Below are 20,970 nucleotides of genomic sequence, written 5' to 3'. Positions count from 1 at the left end.
AGACTGAAGCGGGCTTGGCGAACCTGCGGAAGTTCCTGCAGGCTGATGACCCTGTCTATGGATACCCATATTTGAGTCTAAATACGGTTTTTCATCGGATCTACTCCAATCTTCAGATCGTGGTAAATCGAGGAGATGTCTCGGAAGAGCACAAGACTATTAGGATCAGCCAGTTGTCCCAAAGTCTTCGGAGAATGAGACCGATCCTGAAGGGGGCAGGTTGACCGTAGGGTAAAAACCCTTGTGAAAACCTTCGGTGCTATCTAAACAGAAGCACCGTTCCACGACATGACAGGCCTGATGACGGTTGTCCAGGAAAATGATTAGGAGCATGAATCCTATAGGTCAAACATGTACAGGAAGCCATGGGCTAACTGTTTGTATGACTGCAAGCCTTCTCCTTGATGACAGAGTTTGAAGATCTCTTGTTCTCCAAGGAGAGGCTAAACCTTGAGACTTCAAGAAGTGATCTAAGAGGCTTGGTAGTATCTTGATGAACAGTGTCTTCACATGAGACCAAATGTTCTGATCGCGCGGGTGAAGAGAAAACTGCTCCCCATCTGTCAAAGAAGGATGGAAGAGGCAGGAGTGTATGCTATGTCTCTTGGATGTGGACTATCTGTCCTTGGCGAAAAAGAGCCGAGTGCTTTGAGCTCGTACCAATAAACATCACTCGAGCATGAGAGAGGAAGTTATACCTGTCGAACAAGCCAGGCCGAAGAGAGAGCTCCGGCTACGGAAGAGTGTCACTGTCCGAGTTGACGAACAAGATTGAGTCCAGTGAAGAGTTGGGCACATATGTCTCGTGGGTAAGGATTCTGAGGATGGAATCTAAAGATCTTCACACAAAGCTCCAAGAGCTTATAGGCCGACGGAGACAGGGAGTACGCAAGGTGTCGACAACCTAAGGTGTTCTCAGGAGGTCACCCATCCAAGGGTTGACTGGGTCCTCCGATAAATATGTAAGTTCTTAACAACGAAGTTGCTATAGCTGTTACGTTAGACAGCACTAAATTCAATCCCCTAGGACCGATGAAATGAAAGAAGGAATAAACGCATAAGGTTATGTCTCCCAATGCAGGAGGAGATGCAGATTCAAGGAATCTGCCTCCACAACCGTGTCCAACATGCAATTCACTGTCAGCACCTGATCAACTAGCGCAGGTCGTATCCATGCAGAGTCGGCTTGTAAGGTTCAGTGATGCCTCTCGATACAAAAGTTTCTGTACACGAAAAATTCATGACAAAGAGACAAGATGTGAGCATTTTTACTGCTCATAATACAGAAAAATATTCACGAAACAAAACAAGATTCGCCAAGCACCGAGAATAATTTTAAAAGATCCTGGTCTCCTATTTTTTATCAATAAGTACATGTTTAAGTTAAAAAACCACAATGAACAGTACTGTATTGTGTGTATATACATACACACAATAATACTACTCATTATCAATGCATTTGTGATATATTTCTTTCATTTCGGTAAATGAATAACAGATTGTAGCAAAATTTTTCCTTTTTCTGTGATAATTATTTATTTACAATTAATTTTATATTAATGAGAAAATTTTTAAATTAAAATAACACAATGAACAGAACTGTGTTGTGTGTACTAATGCACAATGCTACTACACATATCAAACATATCAGCAATATATTTTTCTTTCATTTTGGTCAATGAATAACAGATCGTAACACATTTCTTTCTTTGAATGCCACGATTATTTATTTACAATTAACTTTACATCAATTAATACATTTCTAAATAAAAAACAATAAACAGAACTGTATCATTTGTACGAATGCACATTAGTGATACATTTTCCTTTCATTCCGGTAAATAAATAACCGATTGTAACATATTTTTTCCTTTTAATGTCATGATTATTTCTTTATAATTATTTCTTTATCAATAAGTACATTTTTAAATTAAAAAATATAATGAACAGTACTGTACTGTATTGAATGTACATACGCACAATGCAACTACGCTTATCAAAACATAAGCGATATATTTTCATTTCATTTTGGTAAATAAATTACAGTTAAGAAAACTATTTACTGAACAATTAATGTTTACTCCTTCTACAAACTAAGTTCACCTACATATTAACATCAATGAATATTGCTTCTATTACAATTAAATAGCTTAAACATATGAGTGTGAAAAAAACATGCAGCTTGATGTATCACCAATGAATATCAATTGTATTACAGTAAAATAATTACTGTCAAAAATATGCGCAGGTTAAAGAAAACTGGTTGTTAATGCATGTTAGAAAATGTATCTATATTAAAGGTAACTATAATAGTAGTATAGTACATACGGTACTTTATATTTCGTATATGTACAGTATTGTACATACATACATATACCAAGGCAATTCCCACAATTTTGGGGGGTAGCCAACATCAAACAAATGAAACAAAAAAGGGGACATCCTCTCTACATTCCTCCCAGCCTGTCAAGAGACTCAACCGAATTCGGCTGGTACTGCTAGGGTGCCACAGCCCACCCTCCCCCTTTATCCACCACAGATGAAGATTTATAACGCTGAATACCCTACTGCTGCTACCTCCGCGGTCATCCAAGGCAACGGAGGAAGCAGCAGGGCCTACCGGGACTGCGTCACAATCGCTCGCCATTCATTCCCATTTCTAGCACGCTCTCTTGCCTCTCTCACATCTATCCTCCTATCACCCAGAGCTTTCCTCACTCCATCCATTCACCCAAACCTTGGCCTTCCTCTTGTACTTCTCCCATCAACTCTTGCATTCATCACCTTCTTTAGCAGACAGCCGTTTTCCATTCTCTCAACATGGCTAAACCACCTCAACACATTCATATCTACTCTAGCTGCTAACTCATTTCTTACACCCGTTCTCACGCTCACTACTTCGTTCCTAACCCTATCTACTCGAGATACTCCAGCCATACTCCTTAGACACTTCATCTCAAACACATTCAATTTCTGTCTCTCCAACACTCTTATTCCCCACAACTTCATCTCAAACACATTAAATTTCTGTCTCTACAACACTTTTATTCCCCACAACTTCGATCCATATATCACAGTTGGTACAATCCCTTTCTCATACAGAACTCTCTTTACATTCATGCCCAACCCTCTATTTTTTACTACTCCCTTAACTGCCCCCAACACTTTGCATCTTTCATTCACTCTCTGACGTACATCTGCTTCCACTCCACCATTTGCTGCAACAACAGACCCCAAGTACTTAAACTGATCCACCTCCTCAAGTAACTCTCCATTCACCATGACATTCAACCTCGCACCACCTTCCCTTCTCGTACATCTCATAACCTTACTCTTACCTACATTAACTCTCAACTTCCTTCTCTCGCACACCCTTCCAAATTCTGTCACTAATTGGCCAAGCTTCTCTTCCTCGTCTGCAACCAGTACAGTATCATCCGCAAACAACAACTGATTTACCTCCCATTCATGGTCATTCTCGTCTACCAGAATTGTATTGCATTGTACTGTATGTATATTTCGTATATGTACAGTATTGTACTTTTTTCCATTTATCATTGCATTATGTTCTAATGACTACTTCATTTACAGGTATTAACAGTTAGGTTAGGTATATTGAATGATCCAAATGTATTTGACTGTATTTCACTGTGGTTTTAGCTTCTTATAAAATTCAATGTAGTGTTTTTGTAGGGCTGTCAAAGTAGTGTAAATCCAAGAGAGAGGTGGGAAGATAATTCATGTCATCTAGATGTGAGTACTCTCTGAAAAGTAAGAAAGACTTATGAGAAGCCAAAGCTTCAATGAAGCGAGGGTCTCAGTCAGAGCAGATCATCCCGGAAGCGACTTTACCCCGGAAGGCAAAATATCCAGAGAAAAACCAGTTAGGTGCTGGAAGTGGTTGCTGGTTCTAAAAGCAACCTAGAGTAAAGCTGACAAGTAACAATCCTGAGCAGCTTAGTGACGATCAAAAGCCAGCAAATGGCAAGCAAGCGAGTGCCGAGCTGGTGTACGGCGAGCTGACAAACGGTAAGAGCTTGTGAATGGCAAGCTGGCGAACAATGGCCTGGCAAACGTCGATCGGCGAACGATGAGCTGTTAACTGATGATCTAGTGATCGGCGAGCTGATGAACGATGATCTGGTGAACGGCTAGCTAATGAACGGCAAACTGGTGTTCTGCGAGCTACCGAACAGCGATCAGCGAACTGGGGAAAGTTGGCAATTGGTGAACAACGAGCTGGTGATCGGCGACTGACAAACGGTGAGCTGGTGCAACATGTAGCTGGAGATAGGCAAGCTGGTGATCTGCAAGCTGGTGAGCAGTGAGCTGTCACACAGCAAGCTTGTAAACGTCGATCGGCGAGCGGTGAGCTGGCAAATGGCAATCGGTGGGTGGTGTTCGGCGATCAGCCAAATGGTGAGCAGGCAAGTGGAGATCGATGAGTGGACAAGTGGCAAGCTGGTGATTGGCAAGCTGGCAATCGGTGATCTGGAGAACGGAGATTGGCAAATGGCCAACGGCAAACTGCGATCAGCGAATGACGAGCTGGAGAACGGTGAGCTGGGGCTGGTGAACGTGCCTGGAAAGCGACGATCATGAGCTGGTGAACAGCTCCTTTCTAAGAGGAAGAGTGGGGAACGGGTGAATCCAATTCCTGCTGGCGGAATCCCCTGAAGGAGAGACTAAACAGGTGAAGGAAGACTCTTCCGTGGACGGGAAAGGCGATCAACATCTGTTGCCCCTGTTGGCACTTCCCACACAATGAGGAGACTGCTGATCATTGGCTGGTGTAGGGACTCTCCCTCGGAATGGAAAGTTCCATCACCTGGAGGTGAATCCCCAGGCAGCACTCTCTCCATCCTTTCAACAGCCACTAGCTCAAATTGAAGGTTGACATCTTGCCTGAGAATGAAACCGAAGCTTGTTCTCCGAATTCCCACCAAAGGGATTATTCGAAGGATGTCAGCGTGATGGACAGTAATGGATGAGTCCAAGTCCCACTGGAGGAATCCCCTGAAGGGGAGACCGGGCAGTTGAAGGAAGTCTCTTCTATGGAGAGGAGAAAAACAATAAACTTCTGCTGCCGCTGTTGGCAATCCTCCCCGCAAGCACGAAAATTGACAAACAGTGGCTAGAGGAGCGAGTTTCCCTCGGAAGGAAAAATTCCAATACCTGGAGGCGAACGTCCAGGCAGCGCTCTCTGCTTCCCATCAACAAGCATTATTCAAGTTGAAGGTCAGCATGGAGCGCTACCTGTGAAACATGGCCGAAACTTGTTTCTGGGTTCCCCCCTTCACCAAGGAATTGTCTACAAAGGGCAAGAATGGACGAACCTAATTCCTGCTGGAGGAATACCCCAAAAGGGGAGACAAAACAGGTGAAGGAAGTCATTCCCGCAGTCAGGAAAAACAACCAACTCCTGTTGTCGCTGTCGGCAATTCTCCCTGCAAGCAGGAAGATTGCCTAACAGAGGCTGGTGGAGGGATTTTCCCACAGAAGGCAAAATTCCAACACCTAAAGGGCAAACTTCCAGGCAGCATTCTCTGCTTCCCTTCAACAAGTTTTAGCTCAAATTGAAGGGTGACATCGCGTGGTGCCAAAGAATGAAGCCGGAGCTTGTTCTCTAGGTTCCCCCCAAAAAGGTTACCCAACGGAGGCCAGGAATGGACGAATCCAATTCCATCCTCAGGAATTCCACAAAGGGAAGACCAACCAGGTGAAGGAAGTCTCCTCTGCGGACGGGATAAAATGATCAACCCTACTGCTGCTATCGGCAATCCTCCCCCAAAAGAGAAGATTGCTGAACAGTGGCTGGTGGAGGGACTTTCCCCACGGAAGGGAAAATTCTAACACCTGAGGCAGACTTCTGGATAGCACCCTCTGCTTCCTTTCAATAAGCTATATCTCAAAATTGAAGGCTGACATCGAGTGATGCCTGAGAATGAAGCCGAAGCTTGTTCTCTGGGTTCCCCCGAAGGGGTTACACAAATGATGGGCAGGAATGATCTCTATTTCCCCCCCAGAAGATATTCAGTCTTCCCCTGCCCTTGTTCCTACACAATAGCGTCAGAACAAAGGAGCAGAAACTGAGAGTACTGCAGAAACTGCAAAGCTCTCAGAAGCATAGAATAAAGAAAAAGTCAAAGGCTAGAAAAACAGTTGGGGAGGAGAGACAGACGGACGTCTACTCTCACCGAGCCTAAACGTAAAAAGTGACTAGACAACACAGGTGTGTGTGTGTGTGTGAGCAGTCCACCTCGTTAAAAAGTCTTTTGGCTATTTCAGCTATGCCAAAAGTATGAATCCCTAATAAATGGCATAAAGATTGTAGCAGTGTCAAACAAGAAGAAGTCAAGAGGTTGAACATCATGAAAGAAAGGAAGAGGGAATAGATGTAAAATGAGTCTACAAAGTGAGTGGGTAATGTAATGAAAATCAAAACAGATATCTTTGAAAAATGTTACTGTACATATATAGTTTTTGCAAACAGAAGCATTCCAAGGTTACCTGTTTTTGTAAATATCAATAAAGAAAAATTTAATTCAAAGGATAATTTAATAAACCATAAGATTCTTCAGCTGACACTTACCTAAGCAGTAATTGAATATCCGGCAGGAATGATGTAACAGTGGGTCAAAAAGAGCATTACCCAAAGAGGCAGGAAGTTCCATTAACAAGAAATGTCGACTCCAAAAGTGCTTTAGTGCTTCAACTATACTAAGCTGAGTTTTTCGAGGAACACGAGATACACTGCTGTTCAACATTTGCACCACACGTTCACTATATTTATCTGAAAATAAAAAGATTGGTTACTATAATTTGTATAAATTATGTAAAAAAAAAAATGCTAAAATAAATATACTGGAATGATTGAATTGTTTTTAAACCTCTTGTATAAGGAGAATTAATATTAACTGAGGGAGTTTAAATGGCCTTCAAGATGATGATAATCGGAAAATCTCCAGGACTATCAGAAATAACAGAAAATTAAGAAATAGCATCAAATGAGTTTAGTATTACCAAAGTAGTCAGACTTTAGCATTTGTGGGGTTAGATAATAAGGGATTCCTGCAAAAGTTAAATGTTGTGCATGTGCAATTGATTCACTACCACATAGGAAACTTCAAAATAGCACTAAATTGATGACAGAAGATTTGCATGTTGAAAGATTTACTGTTTACTGTGCTTTGGCAAATCTTCCCTTGCCAACTTACTGCCAGTTTAAGGTTTACTACAGTATTGGGTGGCAAGTTGACTGCAGTTTACCATATAGAAATCATACTTACAACAGAATTTTTTATGATAAAACCTATCATATTGTTTCTCTTTCAAAGCCATTCAAATATCAATGCCTATTCCAAAATGAACATTTCCCATTTTATTTTCTCACAAAATGCCTTACCTTCTGGAAGCCATCAATTCATCTGGGAGCCAATGGAAACCAACTAGGTGATGATACATCACAATTCCTTTTACCTTTCAGTCACCATGTCAAAACTAGATAATTAGTTTCTTGACATCACTAGCCAGAAGGAAGGAGGGGGCATGAATATGAACATCAGGTCAACATAGAAACAATAAATTTTATAATTAAAGTTCTGTTTATTTCCATGACATTCCCTTAACATCAATATTGCTGACTCACACACCCTGACTGAGGTGGGTTAGTGAAGGAAAGAGATAGAAAAGTAACAATATATATTAATAAATTTTATCAACCACTTGACTCATTAAAAAGGTAACCAATCAAAACTGCAAGTAAACTCATTGATTGATTGATTGATTTAAGGTTTTCTGGCATCCTGACATCTAAGGTCATTGATGCCGATACAATTTATTTTATATAAAAATTAAAAGAATATTCAATTAAAACCATAAAAGTTGAATGTCATTATAGAAGTTAAATAGTTTTCAGAAGACCTGCTTCTGAAATAAATCTAAAAATGCCGCTCGCATAGTAGGACACATCATGTCCAAGAATCTTGACAAGGATGAACCTGCCATCCTCATCTCGAGCCTCAAACAGATATCTGTTTCTTAAGTTATTATAATTATGGCATTTGGTCAACAAATGCCTCACTGTTAAAGGTACTAAACGGTCGTCGCAATACGGTTGGTGTTGGCCCTTCAGCAGAATCTCGTATGTCAACCAAGGGTGACCGATACGGAGACGACAAAGATTCGTCTTCCATTTTCAGGGCATCCTGTTATACCTCCAAGGTGATATGACAGTTGTTACTTCCCTCATTTAAATGCTATCTAGACTATCTCAGTGCTGTTGCCATTTATTACAAACCAATTTCTTGATGTAAGGTAGGAAATCATAACACAGAATGGGATACCTTCTTGGTAGCAACTCGGATGCCGCATTCTTCGCCAGTAAATCTGCCTTCTCATTCCCAGACACACCTACATGTGCTGGAACCCAACAAAATCAAACCGTAATACCTCTCCGTCCAATAATAAAAAGCCATTCTAAAATCTTTAAAACTAAAGGGTTACTAGAATTGAAAACTTCTAAAGCTTGAAGAACACTCCTTGCATCACTAAAAATTGTAAAATTACCCTCCTTTTCCAAAGCTATTTTCTCAATAGCGGTTAGTATGCCAAACATTTTGGCAGTAAATATGGAAGCTGTTAGAGGAAGTGCACCTCTACAATTAAAATCATTACTATGTACTCCAAATCCAACGCCAGCATCAGATTTGGAGCCATCAGCATATACAAAAGTCAATTCCCTATGTTCTGCAACATGTTCCATAAAAAGAGACCTGGATTCTAAGTCAGTCATATTCTTCTTAACTCCAATAAAGTATTTACAAAAAGATATGTCATGTAATTTCCATGGAGGCGTTGATGATACCTTGAATGGAAGCACCTTAATTCTAATTATATCAAGACTGTTTAATAATTGTTTCACCAAAAGAGCCATAAGGTTGAGGAGATTTTGGGTGCAACTCATGTTGAGTGCCTTACAAGGCTTGCAGTCTGAAAGGCTAAAGAATTAGGGAGTCTTTGCAATCTAAACCAATACCGAATAATAGAAGACATTTGGTACAGGTCTAGAGACAACTCCCCAGCATCAACAAGGAGACTTGAGATAGGTGAGGTTCTAAACGCTCTTGTGGACAATCTAATACCAGCATGATGTATAGAATCTAATATTTTTAACCGGCTTGGGCTGGCTGGGGAGTATATTTCACATCCATAACTAATTTTGGAAAAAAATCAAGGCCTTGTATAATTTTATAATAGTATTGCGGTCTGGCCCCCATGATGTACGAGACAATACTTTTAAAAGATTCAGAGCCTCAAGACATTTAGCTTTTAACGCTTCTAAGTGAGGAACCCATGTAAGCCTACAATCAAATATCAACCCTCAAAATTTAGCTTCACTTGTACATGGGATCCGTTGACCTTTGATGTATATATCCAAGTCTGGATGGACTCCCCGGATACGACAGAAATGGACAATTGTAGTTTTACTTGTCAAGAACTTAAATCCATTCATATCAACCCACTGGATAATTTTGTGAATTGATAGTTGTATATTTCTCTCAACCATTGCCATTCTAGCTCCAGTAAATGATATTGAGAGATTATCCACAAATAATGTTGCGAGAACATCCCGGGTAATGACTGAGGATATCCCATTAATTGCTAGTGCAAAAAGGGTTACACTCAGCACACTACCCTGAGGAACTCCTTCTTCCTGGCATTTACTCTCTGATAGAGTTTCCCCAACTCTCCCTTGAAAAACTCTATGTGAAAGAAATGACTGAATAAATAGTGGTAGCTCTCCTTTTAATACAAACTCATTAATTCTTTCAAGTATACCATATCTCCATGTGGTATCATATGCCTTTTCAAGGTAAAAAAGACTGTCACATGGTGCTGTTTGGAAGCAAACGCTTCCCAAATAGAGGACTAAAGTTGTATCAACACATCAGTCGTTGAGTACATTTTTCTGAATCCACATTGAGTGGGTGATAAAATACCCTTCTTTTCAAGGTACCATATCAGTCTTACATTGACCATCTTCTCCATGGTTTTACATAAACAAGATGTCAATGCAATTGGCCTATAATTTGCTGCTAAAAACTTGTCCTTACCGGGTTTTAAAAAGGCTAAAATAATGGCTAGTTTCCAAACACTTGGGTAACTATGATCATGCCATATTCTATTGATGCTTAAAATAGATAACTGTATTAAAAGGTACGTGTCTAATCATTGCATATGGAATTCCATCGGGTCCAGGGGCTGTATTGTTACATGTAGCAAGTGCAGAATCAAATTCTCTTTCAGTAAATGGATAATTATATGACTCTTCCTTTCTTTTTGCGAAATTTAAAACCTTTTCTTCATTGCTCCTATACTGGTGACCAGGAGCTGCTTCACACTTGCATGATACATTCAAAAAATGATCAGCCAGTGCATTGCTAACTTTGGTTGCTCCAGTCATATACTGATCATTTACCCTTAACACTGGTGGTGGGTTTGGGGTGAATTTGCCTACTATCTTTTTCACTTTCCTCAACAGATGATGTTGGTGTTCTACTGTTGATGGAGGAAACAAATGACACCCAAGACTGGCACCTAGCCTCTTTCATGGCATGACAGAACTGTGCTCTACATTTCTTGTATATGACTAAATTCTCCTCAGTATGGCGCCTGCACAATCGGGTTAAAGACTTTCTTGTGGCTCTGTGCAGGGCAGTTAGTTTTGCTGACCACCAGGGGACTGGTCGTCATTTGAATATCCCTGTTGTTTTAGGAACGAAATTGACTCCTGCTGTGTGAAGAGTTCCATTAAATAAGTCTATGGCATCATCAACACTTTCAAACTTTTCTGCATTTCCTTCAATTTCACTTAGCTCCCGAAATCAATCCCAGTCCGCCTTATCAAGATTCCATCGTGGCGATCTCTGTAAAGGTGGACCATTGTTGGTGTTTATAACTATTGGTACATGATCACTAGTATGCCAATCATCTAATGTTCTCCAATTGAAACCAAGACCGTTAGAGCTGGCACCTGATAGGTCAATGCAGGACAAGGTACCTGTCTGAACATGAAAGTGTGTGGGCTCTCCTGTATTAAGGAGTCCTACATCTTCATTCTCCAAAATTGATGACATAATATTACCCCTTGCGTTTGCCAAAACACCACCCCCTAAAGGATGTCTACTATTAACATCTCATAGTAAAAGAAAAGGTTGTGGGAGCTGTTTAATCACCTCTACTATATCATCATATGAGATGTTATCATTTGGAGGCAATAAAGAAAACAGATTGTGTATTTTCTCCCTATATCAATCTGTACAACCACTGCCTGCAGGGGGATACAGATAGACACAGATATTTGGGGAACATCTCGACGAAAGTACATGAGACTTCCCCCATGGCTCCCAGCTTGTTAATTATATGGTGTCCTATAGCTAATATACTCTTGAGGACAAGGAGTGTTAGCATCGAGCTTGCTCTCCTATAGACATACAGTTATAGGGGAGTGCTCACGTATGAGGAGCTTAAGTTCTTCACATTTTGCCCTTAAACCCTGGCAATTCCATTGCAGAATGGAGGAAAAAACTATCGTTTACTTTTTGGAAGACACCTAGGATGAAGCCTTCCCACTGGCAGTATTTGATTTAACAATATTTCCCGGTGGTATCTCTAGAGAGGATCTTGATATATTGGGTTTTGTGTTCGTCTTTTTCTTTGTGTCCTTTTGATCTAATTGTTGAGGAGGATGGTGGACCTCAACTTGAATTTCTGATTTATTCAATTTACCTTCCATTTGATCAGAAACATCAGCAGACAAGACGTCATATTTATTTGAAGTCGTGACTTTAATGTTTCTTGTGGTAGGAGGCGAGAGAGATGGAGGTTTCTCTCTTTTTCGATTAAAAGGTTGTGAGCTGTAATGTTTTTGTACCTTCCCCACTACAGGTTCACCAGGTAAATTTGTTTGAAGTGGAACCTCCATCAGATCAGGCAAGGACATGGCCTGAGAGAGGTTTGTACTATTATTCAGAATTGGAGTAGGATGCTTCTGAATAACTTTAGATCTTTAGGTATCTGTTTTGATTTTTCTACAATTTCTGGATATAGATTTTCAATGGGACTTTCAACCTCTTCAACTACTTTCATATGTTTCTTTACCTTAGAAGTGGGAGTATAATTTTCGTCCGTGTGCTTTGGCAAGTTTTTCTTCAGAACCCTTGAAAAAAGTTGCCCTGGTCTTATCTGTTTTTCAAGAGCTCTTTTACAAGCCTCTTTAAAAGTAACCCTTTCCATGGTCCTAAAGGCCTGAATTTCTTTTACAAAAATGAAATTAACACAGCTTTTAGATGTAGCTGGGTGTGCTTCCCCACAATGTATGCAATATGGATTTTCAATGCATACTCCATGACTATTTTTTCCACAGTTGGCACAAACAGCTGGATTAATGGATTTTCAATGCATACTCCATGACTATTTTTTTCCACAGTTGGCACAAACAGCTGGATTATTGTTTAATTTTTCCTTGCATTTCTGGGTTAAATGGCCATACATTTGGCAATGATAACATCGCAATGGTGAAGGGATATATGGTTTCACCTTCAAAGATAGCCATCCAGCTTTTATAACATTGATCAAATGTTATAATCAAAGTAGCAAGAGGAATACGTTGTACTCCAACTCTCTTTCTCATTCTGACTACTTTTACTACTCCTTGACTACTCAGTTCATCCTCAATTTCTTTTTCCTCTATGTCCACCAATTCCGGAGCATATATCACACCCTTACTCTGGTTGAAAGTGGGGTGCGAAACGCATTTGACACCAAGACCATCCAATGTTGTGAGTGTTTTCAATCTTTCACCTTGTATTGGGGATAGTGTCTCTATCAAGAGACTTCCATTTCCCTGGGGAAGAATTTTTGGCTGCCCTCCACATATAGCAACCATTTCCCTGTTAGATCTAAAAACATTTACACATTCATGTCTTGCACTTTCAAATTCCAAAATAAAATATTTCTCATAATTCACTACTTCATAGTGACCCGGTAATACTTCTACTTTTCTATATTTTTCTGTACTGTCATCATTTCTCACTCTCTCTTCTTCTCTAGTGTTTTCTTATCATTCTCCATAAGACATGAGTAAGGCTCTAATGTTACAATATTAGAACCCGAGTTGGAGTTGTCTGTACCGAGGTCCATGTTTGTATTTTTCAGGTCGTCAACAGAGGGGGTTGGTTTTCCTTTGAAAGAGCAAGCCGGGTTATCCACATCTTATCGGAGGATGTCAGTCCTCCTATCCCATGTGGCCCAACACGAGAAGAGGCTTCAGCGGAGACCAATCCTCTATTAGAGAGGGGCTGCTTCTCTTAAGGGTGGCGTACACTGGTCAGTGGGGGTGGTTAGCCCCTCCCACCGGCGAATCCAATGCCTGGCGTCACCCATTACATGCAAATATGGGTGACTTATAACTGGATCACTGGAGCCCGACTCAACTGACTTGGTCTGCACCCAATGGGGTCTGCCAGAGGGCGATGGCATCCAAATTGGCACAGGTTGAGATGGAATGCCATCCATCCCACACTGTGCCAAATCCAAAGAAGCAGCCAAAGTATAATAAAAAAAGCCAAAGTATAATAAAAAAAAGCCAAAGTCATCAACAAGTTGAAGCCCAAAAGGAAGAGATAGGAGAAAGAAAGAAATAACCAAAAGGAAAAGAGAAAGTGCTGACTGATTTAGTTGGATCAACAGTTGGGCACTGAGGTCCAGTGGGAAAGTAGTTCCCACTGTTCATTAGAGCCCAGTTGCTAATCCCTAAGCCCTCCATCCTCACCAAGGCTTCAGCATCTGTGAGGTGCAAGTAAACTCATAATCATTCTATTTTCCAGATTGAATTCTAACTCTATTTCACTATTCAGATTTCAAAACCAAATCTTTATAAAATAATTGAAACCTTGAACTTCTGAATTAAGAAAAATAAAAGGTATAACTTAAAACTATGTTCAAGTAAATAAATTAACAGTAAATTCATATTTACACCATATTACTCATATTTAACAGTAAATTTCAAATAAAGGATGCATTGCGAAAACCAATTAGACACTATTTAGCCATTGCTAAAAATCCAAAGAAAATTGTCAACAAATAAAGAGATGTACCTGAATTATCAGTTTGTGAATTTGAACCTTTTGTCTTTCCTCTTACTTAAATCTATATCTCTGTGTAACCTTGTCACTAAGCCCTTAACTCGAAGTATCTTAGGAAAGACCCAGACACCTTATTTACAAAATAATTAAGATCTTTTACTCTAATATTTCAGTCTTGTACATAAAAACTTTAAAGCTCACAAAGAGCAAAGAAATCCTTCTCTGTAATATCACTGACTTTCCTCCAAGAAAAAAAAAAGAGGATGTGGAGACAACAGAATTTGAACAATAAAATTTCTCATCTCTATGCTTACCAGATGTTTACATTACTCCATTCAATCACCTTTACCAGTAAAATTTTACAATTTCCTAATTTCATCCCCTCAATAATCATGCCCTTTGACAAAGGAAGGAGCATTTTAGCATAAGTAGTAACAGGCACATTCTCTTTGCTTCCTCAGTTTCATAAGTCAAAATTATTCCTATCTTCTTGACAACACAAGGCAGTGGGGAGAAGGGTGGCCTATGCATGAGAACATCAGGTGCATATGGTAACAAGAAACTTTATTATCAAAATTCTGTTTATTGTATGTCTATGAATCTGTCCTAATATTCATACTGCTGACTCCCACAATCTACAGGAAGTGAGAAGCAAGCGAATAAAAGACATAGGATAAATTTGATTAAAAGCAATATACAATGGTTAATATTTATCAACCTGGTCTAGCTTACTTTTATCAAATCATCCCAAAACAATGTTGAAATAAAGGACTCCCAATTGTTTAATGAGTATATTTAATATATCACACTGTAGCTTGTCTAAATGATAACTCTTGATCTAATTGATACTTTGATTGATATCAAATCAATTATAAATCAAAACCCTGCATACTTGGAGATAAGAGAGTTAGAAATTTCTAAACTCGAAATTAGACCATGGCCCTTCAGCCACTATGGGACCCAGAACCTAGCAAACTTCATCACCAAACCATAATTATTCAAAATAATGTATAGTAAAAACCAACTTGATATGCCCATGAGCAGCTATTAAAATTCTTGAGTAAAGTACAGTATAGGCCCTACTCAAATCATGTACCTACATTCAATCCTATTATAAGTTTTTTTCTAATCCTTTTTTATCTATTGTGACCAAAATTCAAATTATCAATATCATTTTTGGTCATAGGGTAGTTAGGAACCATAATTCTGCAAAATCCCAGCAGTGGTGACAGTTAAAAGTCAATAAACACTTATAGAATCAGCTAAGTAAAGTGATTCTCAATATTTTAATTTCAGGACCAATGATGGGGTCAAGACTACTCAAGATTTTCATTTCAGGACCAATGATGGGGTCAAGACTGGACATTAAATTGAAATCTAAGGCAATATTATACAACTGAGGAGTCTTATACAAGTTCTGCTGACTTCTACATTATAGAAGACTTAGGGACTAAATGGTAACAGGAATTGCTAGCCTTTTTCTGAATTAGGGATCCAAAGAGTCATGGAAGTAGCTACTTTCATAGCTTACGAGGGTTAAGAAACTTCCAAACTTACCTTACACCAATAATTAAGGTATTCTCAACAATAAGGTTATGCAATATTTGAAAAGGAGATAATTCAGCACTTTCAATGTTTTCCTCTGTAATTTCTTTCACTTCATCTTCCAGTATCACAGGTTGAACTCTATCAGCTGATTTCTCTGTTTGTTTACAATATGATATGGGGGCTGCTGCACATGCTTGCTAAGGACTCGTCCACCTGCCTTTATTATGCTAGTAATCCAGGAGCTCACAGAGATTTGTATTAAATCTCAAGTACATAAGGTTTGTTAGCTAAAATCATCAGCTAGTTTTATGGCGACCTCCAATTGGTCATTTTTAAGTTGAACAACGTTGAGTAGGGGGTGAAGCTTGAACTGCCATGCCCCCCAACCAGGTTTAAATTACATTTTGGAGTAAATTAATCACACCTGTGATAAAAGTTTTGTTTTGGCACTGTGATTACAGATGTGCCTTTCTTATAAGGCACAATTGGTGTAAAACGCATTTAAGTAGCGCCCTTCTACTATCTTATTTAAATTCCAATTTCAGTACATCAATGAAAGTTTGTGGAAATATACCTTAGTGCTTCCTGGTGAAGGATCAGTAATTCTCAAGTTTCAAATTTGGCGCAAAACCCATTTAAGAACGACCTGAAGAGGTCGCTATTTTTTTTTTTTTTTTTTTTTTTGCGCATTTAAAACACGTCTTACATACATTAACAAAACTTTGTAGAAATGTCCTTTAGGACTTTCTGATAAAGGATCACCGGCTATTAAGTCAAATTTGGGGCAAAATTCATTTAAGAACAGCCTAAAGAGGGTGTTATTATTAGCACATTGAAAAGGTCTATATTCACTTTCTTTAGGCATATATATTTACTCATGTAATCTCCAAATGTGCCATACCACTCTATTGTGAGCTCTTCTGTTTATCTTATCACTACTGTTGTTTCACTGAATATATAAGTGATACAATTTTAGAATGATAGAACTAATTATGCCTTTTCTTTTCAAGGACTCGTGATCATAAAAAGTTAAGTTACATAATACCAGTATAGTGGCAACTTTGCTTTGTATGGAAGTTAGCCAGCTAAGAAGGGTCTTAATTGGAAGGTTTATATTATTGCCTTGGGCACAGTAATAGAACATAAATTTTGTAATACATTGTGATTAAGTTTTTTTTTTTTTTTTTTTTTTTGAGTTTATGGGTTATTTCAAAACTTAATGATCTTTTATCAAGTGCCTCCAAATTGAGAGCTGGGTGTGTTTTACACAGTGCTGGAATATTACATGAAATTGAATTAAAATTTCATTTTTGAGCTGTTTATTTTCACATGAAAATTATTTAATAATGTAGCTACTGTATATATAACGTGTTCTAGCTTATAAGATAGCCATTTTTATTTAAGATATTTAGGAGTCATCTGATCCTGCCAACAACGCTGTTCCTGGCTAAAGGCGTGACAAGCATTGTATTCTTCATGCTGGAAAGCCCTCAGAGATGAAACATTGTGATGTTTTACCTTTCTATGAGGAGAACTGGATTACTATGCAAGCCATAGCTGAGAAGATGCGTGCAAAACCCAAATATCAGAAATCGGTTTATGTCTTGGTTGTCAGCTTGCTTGAGAGCCGAGATGAGAATGATGGTTATCATTTATCCTTCTACCAGAAATTCACAGCTGTTTTTACATCTACAAAATTAGCTCCTGGAGATAAACCATCTGACACTAGTGACAGGAATTTGGTGAATTTACATTCCAATGCAAGGGTAGATGATGATGCTGAACACTTATCATCTAGAATTCTTCATCACTTGTCATTTATATAATCAAAAGAGAAAGAAAAAAGGTGGCACTATGGAACTTTTAGGATCATGTGACACATTAGAAGCAGGACAGAGGATTCAAGAGGCTGCTGAACTACTTCAGGATACAGATATCCTTTTGAAAGGTGTTGGTGTAGACCTGGTGGAAAAAGAAGCTAAGTATCATCATTCATGCAAGAGTGCATTCTTACTTGCAGCTAACAGAACTTCAAGTACTGAACAGAAAAAAGATGACATTCCACAGAAAAAGACTATAATTGCTGTTAGAAATACCCATGAATATGTCGAGAAGTTTGTAATTGTTGACAAACGTACAGAACTGTTGACATCTGTGTATGATCGGTATTTGGACTTGAGTTCATCTGCTGATGAGTCTCCTATGCAAAGTTTCTTGCAAACCCTAAAAAATTAGTTTGGGTTCAAAATCAAGGTCCAGAGTACAGTAGGTAAGAAATTAGGTAGTATTCTTTATAACTCTGTAATTGCTGACGATTCCGTATTCATGGCTTATGACTACACAAAGTCTGAGGAACGACTACTCAACCAAGCAGCTGTAATATTGGAAAAGCAGCTGTTAAATGCTACAAAAAATGTTCCACATAATCCAACACTGAATGATATCAGAGAGGGACAAAATTGTACCCCAGCACGTGATGAACTTTTTCAATGTTCTGTACACGGGCAACATATCTGACCAATGTGGAAAACAAATTAAACGTCATATTGATTCACAAAGTCAGGATGCAATGTTTGTTGTTCAAAGAGGGCATGCAAAACCAGTAAAACATGTAACTCTAGGTATAGCTATAGGATCTATCACATGTAGCAAGAAGCTTGTTGAAGTTCTGAATTGGTTTGGGCATTGTCTCAGCTATTCATACTTGGAGGAACTCGAAACATCAACTGCTTGAGTCATCCAAGTGAGGAGAAAAGCTTGCACTAAGGACACTTTGGCAAAAGCTCTAATGGGATTCGCATTTGATAATTTTAATGAGATGACACAGACGTTGTGCGGGAGCAATACACTGCATAATACAATGGGAATTTTACTCATATATCAAAATTTGCCAGGAGATTGTCCAACCAGTCAATAGAGTAATGAAACACCAACACTAGTTACAAAGGAAACACCAAGAGAAAAGAAAGTGGTTAAGAAGAGGTCTCTTACTCTCATCACACACATCTCTTGTCCTGTATTTTGGTGTCCCTAAAATAGCTACCTTTACTCATAAACGCACATCCATTTTCACCCTACCAGATGCTGCAATCACTGCAAGACATCTAGACCTAGTGTGGACGATGAGCCTCACATTTGAAACTGATGTTCTTCCCATTTGGGTTGGCTTCAATACCATCTTCTACAAGGATCAGCTACCAAAACAGGAAGTGAGATACATGCCAAACCTTAAGAAACACATCACCAGCTTTTTGGTAGTCACTTCGAACAACTCAGAAGTGTGCTGAAGAATGCAATCAAGAGTATGGACTGGTTACATATGACTTTGTAGCAGCAAGACCAGCCGTGCAAATCCAGGCTACAGAATCTCGAACATTTGACAATGTTTTCACCATGATGGGCACTTTCAATAGAGGATGACATTTTTCAAGGACCATGGAAAACTCATAGCAGAATCAAGAAGATCGGACAGGCTAATAGAGACTGGGGACCTTACACCAGGTTCTTTAATTGGGTTCCTCACAGGAAAACACTTCAATTGATGCAAAAGGCCCCATCCTCTACTTGACCGTGTCTTCAAAAGCCTGCATTTCAAGGCCTTTCTAGAAATATGTCATTACAGAGAAAAACTTCATACCTTGATATCTACTGTGAAAAAAAAAAATACCAGTACAGGAGAGCATGGGCTTGAACTGGTGATCAGTACAGATTATTTTGAGAAATGTTAGAAAGAGTATTCTGAATTCTGAGTTCTGGATGATGTGTGTGGAGTACATTAACATATTTCACAAACTTGAAAGAGCTATCTGGACAAATAACACCGAGCTCTTTATCTTCACATTGACACCGATCATTGACCTGTTCTTTGCCAAAGGCTGCATCAACTATTCCCTGTGGTTAACAAAATACAAATTGGACTTATTGAATATTGATGAGACTCATCCCGGCTTTATAGAGATACTTAATCAAGTTGTATTCACAGTGTGAAGGACAGAACATGATTTCAGCAGAATTCCAGTAGATTTGACACTGGAACAAACTGTCAATGCCGACGCTGCATCTCGACTGACAGGAATATCCTATTTCACTAATGATTACTCCACTCGCCTCAGATAGATGGTAATAAAAGCTACCCGGGCATCGTCTATTAGTCAGATGCAAGAGATTACAGGATTGATTAGCAAAGATGATGTCACTACAGAACTTCGGCCAAGACAACTTCAACGTGAAAATGAGGATCTTCAGAAAATCATCAAACAAATCTTAGATAACGAACAATCCATTTGAAAGCCGGGGAGCTTCAGAGGTATCGTAAAATATTTCCTTAGGAAAAGGTATCAATAATTAAATCTGTGAAAGCCTCCTCAATATACCAAAGCAAGGCAAAAGTCAGATACAAAGAATTTATCCTGGCCTGCATGAGTGGTCCAAATAAGTGTGAAAGTTCCATAAAGGAGGAAAAGATGAAAATCTTTGTAGATGGCTGTTCAAGCAATCGTCAGACATAGAACACACGTTGCAATGTTTAAAGGATCATATAATCTGATGGGATGTCTCCTTGTACTCTCCACCAAGAGGAGACTTGGCATGCAGCATATTCTCCAGTACCCATTGATCTCAGTACCTCTGTCCTTGGCCAGCCCTGAAGAAGTAATTGCAGACCAATAACAGTGCCATCTTTAATATATTGGAGAGTAAAATGAAATGTCTCGAACAGCAGCCAGAGGTAGTCAGTGCTTACATCATTGATGGGTAGTTCCTCTTACATACCTTGCTACCAAATTTACCCCTTGCATATGGAGGGTTGGCCAAAAGTATTCTTACCCAGAATTTAAAAACATCAGCCAAACATATACACATAATCTTCGATGACTATCCACAACCTTCAATAAAGGACACTGAAAGAAACAGGTGGGGATCTGACAACAGAACCTTCATCATCACAGGATCAGAGCAGAGACAAGTGCCAAGAAATCTAAACGATGTCCTAAGTCCAAGTTCTTCAAGAAGCAGATACCTCAGTTTCTCACCAATGAATGGCAAGCCTCTTCGTATGCTAACATTTTGGGGGGTCATGAAGTCTTCTTACATGTCTAAGGGGAATGTTATGAGTTCCAGGTGACGGGGTATGATACAGCGAAACAGTGGATGGATTAAAGAACAACCATGAAGAGGCAGACACAAAGATTTGTTTGCATTCCTTATCACCTGATCATGAGAATGGACATAAAGTGGTCAGAGCATCCGACAGAGATATTGCAGTGATATTATTGCA

The 20,970-nt window shown here is 39.2% G+C and overlaps 1 protein-coding gene across 1 annotated transcript in view; it reads right to left on the bottom strand.

The window, feature by feature from the left end:
* The window catches only part of LOC137651178 (proteasome adapter and scaffold protein ECM29), a 439,426-nt gene that overhangs the window by 57,116 nt on the left and 361,340 nt on the right, over positions 1 to 20,970 (bottom strand). The window contains exon 24 of the mRNA XM_068384329.1: positions 6,593 to 6,793. Within this exon, the coding sequence (XP_068240430.1) occupies positions 6,593 to 6,793 (201 nt within the window). The remainder of the gene's footprint in view (positions 1 to 6,592; positions 6,794 to 20,970) is intronic.

Source organism: Palaemon carinicauda, chromosome 1 (assembly GCF_036898095.1).
Source record: "Palaemon carinicauda isolate YSFRI2023 chromosome 1, ASM3689809v2, whole genome shotgun sequence".
Taxonomy (NCBI): Eukaryota; Metazoa; Arthropoda; class Malacostraca; order Decapoda; family Palaemonidae; genus Palaemon; species Palaemon carinicauda.
The sequence above is the reverse complement of the archived record's forward strand: the minus strand, read 5'-3'. Positions and strand labels throughout refer to the sequence as shown.